General features: G+C 45.8%; 1 protein-coding gene and 1 pseudogene across 3 annotated transcripts; one reads left to right on the top strand and one right to left on the bottom strand.

The window, feature by feature from the left end:
* Positions 1-1,233: 1,233 nt before the first annotated feature.
* On the top strand, positions 1,234-3,459 carry LOC133917920 (uncharacterized; annotated as a pseudogene).
* A 320-nt stretch (positions 3,460-3,779) lies between these two features.
* On the bottom strand, positions 3,780-7,214 carry LOC133919123 (uncharacterized). 3 transcript variants are annotated; one of them, XM_062363396.1, is made up of 2 exons: positions 7,076-7,214; positions 3,780-5,541 (listed from the first exon to the last, which is right to left on the bottom strand). In XM_062363396.1, exon 2 carries the CDS (start codon positions 5,527-5,529, stop codon positions 4,486-4,488), a length of 1,044 nt encoding a protein of 347 aa, XP_062219380.1. In that variant the 5' UTR covers positions 5,530-5,541; positions 7,076-7,214; the 3' UTR covers positions 3,780-4,485. The 3 variants fall into 3 exon arrangements, with proteins under 3 accessions (XP_062219380.1, XP_062219379.1, XP_062219378.1); XM_062363395.1 differs by having other exon boundaries at positions 3,780-5,545; positions 7,076-7,213; XM_062363394.1 differs by having other exon boundaries at positions 3,780-5,558; positions 7,076-7,213.
* Positions 7,215-8,560: the final 1,346 nt, after the last annotated feature.

Here is an 8,560-nt window from a genome sequence, read left to right on the forward strand (position 1 = left end):
AAGAACGAAAGCAGGCATGGGGAGCCTCAGGTGCGGTTGGGCGTTGGGGGCGTTGGGGTGGGGTGTAAGGCCAATGGTAGGGGTAATTTTTACGAAAGTCCGATATGTATTTTTGTATTTTCGCACTTCACAATCTACGGCAATCGAATGAAAGATGGAGGTAAGATTGCTACAATCTAATTTTACAAATTGCATGTTTGTTTAAATTAGAGATCATAAAATACATAATTCCTAATTTCTAGCTCAAACAAAGTGGACCAAAATCGCTGTGGTAAGGTAGCGGACATGTGGGTCGACGCTCAAACAAAGAGGATCAATCTACTTCTTTTGATTGCCTCTACTCCTAACATTTCAATTAATAGCACTCAGTGTACCACACTTATTCACTCTCAACTCTAACTTACAATGTTTTTAAATAGGAAAACACCACCAGCCAACCTAAAAAGACATCTATTTCAGAATGGAATGAATATCCTCTCGGTGCCTACTTGGAACATAGAACAGGCATTGGAGCTCCGTTTTAAGACACAAATTGAACTATTTCTTATGAAACTCGTACCTTCCAAACAGGCACTCGCCCACAACCAGAAACACAAGGTGTTTTACCGGTTGGGCTAGCAACTAATCGTTTGGCTTACATAAGTTAACTAGTTCTTTTCCTTGTCCTTTTAAAGAAGGAAACCCCGTTTCTCCTTCCCTCCATTCGCACCATTGGTTCCCCGAAGCAAGCAACATTTCGGAAGACTAATGATTGCTAGTAAGAGCACAGAAGGCACCTGCATCATCAGATTTCCATCCCATCTCATCTCAAAGAAGATATGACACCTTGCAAAAAAGTAAACCTATCATGGTATTATCAATTCCAACCATCTATGGCATCCATGTTGCTTTCCAGAGAATTATCGTCGCTACTAGATCAGTGTGTCGCTTAAAATCGATAGGGATAGTTCTCTATCGATATTGGAAGAAGTGCTTGCAAACTAAATTTCCGCCTGCCTTCGTCTTCGTTTGAAACGCTCAAATTCGGTCACGACCATTCATGGAATATCATAGTTCCATGAAAAAGGAAACCCTGAAAAAAAAAACATCCCTATTCCAGTAAGGGTCATTCATTAATCATCCGGAGTTCTTGGAATAGCGTAACAGCTGCACAGGATTGAGAAGCAAGACAGCTGAGCTGTCTCATGTGTCAGCATGCAGTTCTCTCTGTCGCTCTTGTGCAGCTCCAAGCAGAGCAGGGAAGGGGAGATCCCAGTCCCAGACCGACCAGAGATCACCAAACTCGCGGGGCGCTCCAGCCCAGCCACCACCTCGAAATCGCAGCCCCACCACCCCCGCTCCCTCCCGACACCCAAGGCCATCCAAGAAAGCCAGAGCACGAGCGCGCGCGCAGCGATGGAGGACGCGTCGCCGCTGCTTCCCCCGCCGCGGAAGTCGGCCACCGCCGCGCATTACTCGAGGTGCGCGTCGCACCCGCGGGACGAGCTTCGCAGCTTCCGCGCCTGCCTCGGCTGGCTGTGCGTCGACCACTCCTCCTCGCCGAGCCCCGCCGCGTCCTGGGCGGTGTTCCTCCTCCTCGCCGTCGCCGCGCCCGCCGGCGTCCGCCTCGCCTCGCCTCCGCGGCCCTTCGACGGGCAGGTCCAGGTCTCGCTCACCCTGGCCGCCTCCCTCGTGTACCTCACCCTCGCCGAGCTCATCAGCCGCAGCGGGCTCCGGCACCTGCTCTACCTCGACAGCCTCCGCCGCGACTCCGAGGTCCAGGCCGGGTACACCGCGCAGCTCGCGCGCTCCTTCCGCGTCCTCTCCTGCTTCGTACTCCCATGCTCCCTCGCCGACGCCGTGTACAAGGTCTACTCGTACTGCGCCGCGGTGCCGTCCTTCCGCTCGCCGTGGTGGGCCGCCGCAGCGTGCGCGGTCGAGGTCGCCTTGTGGGTGTACCGCGTCGCCCTCTTCTTCATGCTCTGCGTGCTCTTCCGGACCATCTGCTACGATCAAAGATACGATCTTTGCTGAGTAATAGCGGTACAGACTGTAGAGTGCAAAACAAATTGTTAATCCAAAAACTCTGCAAAATAAGGAACCTTAGATGGAAATGGAAACTGCAAATTGGTACATGCAGAATTGTGATGGGACTCTGGAGTGGTACAAAGATTTGTTATGTCCAGTTCTGAACTACAAGATCTGATCTGTTATCTCAGTGGGTTTGGTGCTACAAGAAATGCCGAATCAGATTGAGCGAGGAAAGCTGTAACTGGGAAGTTTCAGAAAAAGCTTACATACCGTAAACGGAAACACAAATGCTCAGATTCCCATCAGCATTATTAGCAGCTGGCGACGTCTCAGGGGGTTATGCATGTAGATCTTTTCTGAAAAATGCATGTTTAAAGCTTCTGCTAGTAGAGGGACGAGGAATTACAGTTTTTGTAGTGAAATGGACTTTCCAGTCTCAAATTATGACAACAAATGGTAAACGGGATGCTGAATATCTGTTTTGAAAATCAGGGTTTCGTTTATCGTAAACATAGACACCGGTAAATGCCCTTGTTTTTGCATAAATCCTTGCATTCGTCATGGAATTCCATTTGTCACTACTGCAATAACCTCGTGTCAACTGACGTCCTTCTGCGGCGTGATGCGTCTCTGCGTGCAACTCAGCTCGCTGAGCCTCGTGCTGGTGTGCCTCCACAGCGCGGCCAAGATCACGCACAGGACGCAGGCGATCACGAGCGTGGCACGCCGACGCCACCGTCCATGCCTTCGACAACGACCAGGAGAACCCCGACCCCGACCTGCCGCCCACCGCCGGCTACCTGGCTCCCGCGAACGCCTACCGGCTGGCCGCCGGCGACGAGTCCGGCACCGACGATGACAGCAGGAGCGATGGCTCATCGATGACCCCAAGTACGTGCTGTTCCTGGCCAACAACATATGCTTCCAGAAGTGGCAGGCGCTGGGTAAGCACAACAGAGCCCAGACAGCATCGATCACAGCTCGTTCTGCCATTGCTTTCGATCTTTCCACATGCTGATATGGCTGACGCTTTTTCCAGTGACGTCCCTGGAGAACAACCGGGCCGACATCACGGTGTACGGCTTCGTCGTCGACTGGGCGTGGCTCCACGCACTGTTCATGATCGAGTTCTCGCTCGTCATGTGGCTGCTCGGGAAGACGGTTGGGATATCATGAATTGGTTGCCTGCTCAGGATTGGATTGCAGTTTATCACTTTTCCGATTTCTGATGCAGAGTTTCGCTTCACTTACCGGATGGGCAAACTGAGAGCAGATAGTACAGTTCAGTGCTACTTCATCCATGACAGGAGAGCAGTGTAACCATTCTGATGGAGTAGCGTTTGCTTCTTTACATTTTACCGTTTTCTTTTTGGAGAGATTCTGATGGAGTACTGGTTGTGTAGATTCACTTGATGAGAATAATGAGTATATTAGCTGTGCAGGTTGGTCTTGATCAGATGAACGTATTAGTTTTGCAGATTCGAGGACTCCATAAACCCTCGTCCTATTCCTATATGTAGCTTTTGGTTAACGGATACCTCACAACTGCAGAAGAGAAACATACTTATTTTGGTATCAGTTTATAGTTGCACGTCTAGACATGGAAATCGATATGATGAATTACGAGTTTTTTTAATAAATATCTTGAACTGAACAGCACTGTACCGGAGAAAAGCGCGTAATAATGACATTCCGACTGATCAAACCATCCAGGGGCAAAGGACACTTCTTTTGTGAAAGCAGCGAAATAACTAAACAAACCAATTGCATAAGCAACAACTGAAACAGCCAAAGGCTGTACTATTTTTCCATTTCGGCAAGGGAACAAATTATTCATCGATCGCTGAGGCGCATTACAATCTTCGAGCACGACGTGCTCATCAGTACAAGGAACACCAGCTAACCAACAACCATGCTAAATGAGTGTAGAAGCACGATAGAGAGGACCACGAGAGGATGGGATCATTGCTAACAAGTTAAAAACCTCACAAATCGCCTCAACCAAGCCATCCACCAGAACACATAAGTAGTAATTTGTATGCTACATAAAGCACATAAAGACCAAACATGAGCAGTAATTTGTATGCTGGAATTGTTCATGATACCGATATCTAACTTTGAAACAGCAATTGCTGCCAAAACAATTGCCAGTGCACAGTTTGCTTTGATCAACAGAAAGGGAAAGAAAGCTCAGGTAAGGGCATTCACAAAATCCATGCAAGGCAGCACCGAAAATGCAGCACTCCTTTAGCCCTAAAGCTGTATGCAGATTGCAGAGCAAATCATACAGGCATCGGCATCTGCCTAACAGAGATCTCCATCCGACCTTATATCCGCTGTTGCTGTCTCAGCAATGGAATAAAAGGAATGGAAGAATCTGCTGGACGCCTGACCCAGGCAGGAGCTACCACAGTATGTTATTTTGCATCCCTTGCAGATGGATAGCATGAAGAAACCCCAAAGTGATTTCATTTCTCAGCTGCCGCGTGTTGACCTTATATGAGCCAGCATAGGATGGTGCTGCCGTGCAGTTCTGCCCATAGCCCGAACAGCACCAGTTCGCTGCCCCCTTTGAGCAGTAACTGAATCATGCTGAATATCAGAAGCGTCAACAGAGCCAGTCGAGTAATTACGCCTAGGCCTCTCCCTATGTCTTCTATGAGCCCTGCTGTATGAATCTCCAGTAGAGATTCTCCTGCCACGGGCAAACAAAGACGCCAAGAAGTCAAAATCCTCATCCACACTACCATCTGACGATTCGTAGAAGGCAATCCTCTCATTCAGAGTGCGATCTAAGGATGTAAAGAAGTTGAGTCTTTCCTCCAAGTCAAAGGCATCTCCATCAGAGTGCAAACGGTTGTTGCTGCCACCATTCAACTCAAGGACATAATCCCCCATGATCACAGCTCCTGGGTTCATTGCCCTGATAGTGCTGATTGCATCCTCCCGTTCTCTCTCACATTCAAACTTTTTCCACTCATCTGCAATTGCGGGATCAATTTCACGGGGCTTTGCTGAAGGGTGCTTGGAGTTAACATGCTTGCAAAGTTCCTTATATGAACCAATGAAGGAGCAGCTGTCATGCATGCAGGTTCTCCTCTTCCGATTGAGATACTGACGGGCTGGTTCAACCACAGTCCATCCCTTAACCTCCCCACGACATAGAGGGCATGCAAGTTCCATCGCACATGGCTGCTTGCTCGCTGGCCGTGTGTTCGGGGATAATGAAAGGCCAAGTGCAGATTCAGCTGAAACACTACAGGCCAATTTCTCCTTGGCATAAGCTTCTTTAAAGTGTTCAAGGCAGTTCGAGTGATGGTAGTTGGTACCACACATATAAGGTCGGCAGCCCTTGTGGTGAGAAGTACATAGTAGGAGCACAGCATCATGTGGATACTCCAAGCAAACTGGGCAAGTGGCACTTTTCCATTCTTTTTTCTCAGAAGCCAATGACACATCACAAGAAGCTGACCTACTTCGACGAGTATGGAGGTTTCGGGCTCTTGGTGATCTCGCCATCTCTTCAAAAACCTGTCTGTGCAAGGCAACTGTAAGAATGACAAGAGAAATAAAGTAGACATTAGGCTAAAAATTTCATTGCAATTCTGCATTCTATTTTAATATGAGGGATGCATGCTTGGCTATCATCATTGCCAGCAATTTATTAGAAAGTAACATATTCTCTTAGCACCAGATTGAACTGTTATAAAGCTTACACATTTTGCTAGCAAGATTCAGTTAAGGATAAGATACTCTATTCAGAAATTGCTAGAGAAAATTTGTGTTACTTTAATATTAGTCCGATGGACTTCTATTTTTGATAAGCAAGAAACAAAGTAAAGTCTCCCCAAATCCCCTTCCCTACCATCTGACCAACTAGACCAACATGGCAGGACAAGGAGCGTCCAGCACAAAGGGGAGCTGTCCAGCTTCCTCTCACCACTACAATCACTGCCTATCATCAAAGGCACATATCACTTGAAGAAATGCACAAATTTTGGTAAAATAATGTAATATTAGTTCACAAGAAATGAAAGTGAAGCTAAGAGGAATTTGATTTCCAGTTGACTCAAGTAACAAAATGGATGTATTACCAAAACAACCTATTTTGCAATCTTTGTAGGTTAACTTCTCCTAGCCTTTTAGATAAAACTTACCAAGCATACCTAGAAGTCCAGACAATATGATATGCTGAATGAGTTTGGTCAGCTAGTGAACTACAAAACTTCAAATTTCACACATACATATTTTCAAAGACCTTTTTTGACAGTATGTTTTTAAATACTTGAGATTTGCAAATATGTTCAGATTTGGAGTATCAAATATGCAATGAAAGAAGGGGGGGAAATGGTACAGATGAATTGAGGGAAAAGACACATAAATGAATTATTACAGGCATGCATCTGAAAATAGTAATGTGTTCACAGTTCTGTGAAAATACATTTTCACATGCATCAAGCAGCGATATGCGAGTATATGTCACAAAACATGATAAAAGTTCCATTTTTTATATATTGACCAGCACTTGTTCGACTCACATCGAATTACCTGCTATGTGGTTTGGTCTTTCACGCTAGTAGAATGAACTAAGAGATCCCCAAACGATTACAGTCAAATCCTATATAAAATGATGCATAGTACACAGCAGTGCGAACAACATGATAAAGTGGCGCTTCGTTCCACAGATAAATAACATCAATATCATCCCTCTTAGGCTATATCGGGGTAGATAATCGACGACGCCCAAGATAAGCTCCCCTGCGAAGCGTATAGAGATTATGCGGCATCTAAAAAGGTATCCACTTGCCCGGAAATGGGGGCCGCCCGAGGGGGGACGAGGTCCGGCCGAGCTGCGACAAGGGGGAACAACGCGGAACCCTAGGAGCGCGAGCAATCAGGGCGGCGGAATACGAGCTCAGCGAAGGGAGGAGGCGCCGGCACAGGCATACCCTAGCTAGGAGGGGAAGCTAAGGGAGGGAGGGAGGGAGGGACTGGAGACGCGGGCGGAACCGAGACCAGATCGAGCGGGCGAGGCGAGAGAGAGGGGAGGGTGGTAGAGACTGACCTCGCGGCGGCGGCGGCGGAGAGGGAGGAGATCGAGATCGAGGTGGACAGGTGGTGGGGGTCTTCTCGCGAGCCGGGGTGGGGTGGGGTGGGGTGAGGTGAGGTGAGGTGAGATGAGATGGGGAAGAAGAGACGAGATTCTTCGCGTGGGAGCTGCTCCTTTTTCGGCAGTTTGTTTGGGTTGGATCGGGCCGCGAATTCGGCGTCGGTTTTACTAACGAGTTTACACACGCACTTGTCTACGTACACTAAACTCCTATTCACGCACTAATATTTATATGTGCTAGCACATGTTTAATAGAATAATTGAGAGGATCGAATAACTCAATGGATATGTAAATTGAGTTTTAATTAAAATTATTTCTATCAAACTCTATAATAAATAATCAACCTTAGCCTGTATAAATAAAAATGTAACTATACGATAAAGCTATATGAAAGTAAGTAAATAAGCAGAGAGTGATATTTTTCTTTGTGATTTCTCTACTGTTAATGTACATGCAATACAAAATATATGCATAAAAGTAAACATTAGTAGAAGCTATATGACATATGAATATATGACTTAAAATAAATCTGTCTTATCATATTACTTTTATTCTCAAGTTTCTTCATAATGAACTTAATAATATACCTTGAGTGAAATTAGGAAGTCATCAACTCAAACAAAACTTATGTTCACCACTATATTGAAAAGATTAGACGAGCAGATATCATAAATGCATCTCTATGATAAGGTATCATAACGTTTGAAGTATCTATCATATTTAACTCACTTCATAATTTACAAAATATGGCTTTAACTATAAAATATGACCAGGCATCATATGACGTTTGAAGTATATATCACATTCAACTCTAGTTCACTCTCTTACTTCTTGATGACACATATAGTGTATAGGTTCTTCTGGGTTCACAAGATATGGAAGTGAGATGAAATGAGGGGTATTTATAGGATAGAGGTTCAAATCTAGCTGTTGCCTAACCACTCACATTTTCTATGAACACCAGATGGTTCGGTGTACACCTTCTCACACATATTGGATCATTCGGTGTGTACATTTTTCCAACGGCTGGCCATTGCTGGCTGTCACTAGCCGTTACTGCTGAAATACTCTGGTGAAGTCTTTCATCCACACACCGGACCATCCAATGTGCACTCTGCACAAAGCCAATAGATAAAACTCTGGAAAACACTCCGGTGAGGCTATCTCAGTTATCACCGGACAATCCGGTGAGTTCATTTTTCTTCTTTTAAAAACTACATTTCTCTTGTAAAACACTCCGGTGTTCATACCACTCTAACACCGAAGGTGTGTTGTTTCTAAAAAGCTTCTTTTGAGCCAAGAACACTCTGATGTGTACAACAATTTAAGCATCATACCATCCGGTGAGTGTAATTTTCTCTGAACTCATCCAATTTAAACGATCTTGAGCTCTAACTTCTCAACATCTTAGCCATGGGCTTCTCTGAGCTACCTAGTGC

This window comes from Phragmites australis, chromosome 5 (genome assembly GCF_958298935.1).
Source record: "Phragmites australis chromosome 5, lpPhrAust1.1, whole genome shotgun sequence".
Classification (NCBI taxonomy): domain Eukaryota; kingdom Viridiplantae; phylum Streptophyta; class Magnoliopsida; order Poales; family Poaceae; genus Phragmites; species Phragmites australis.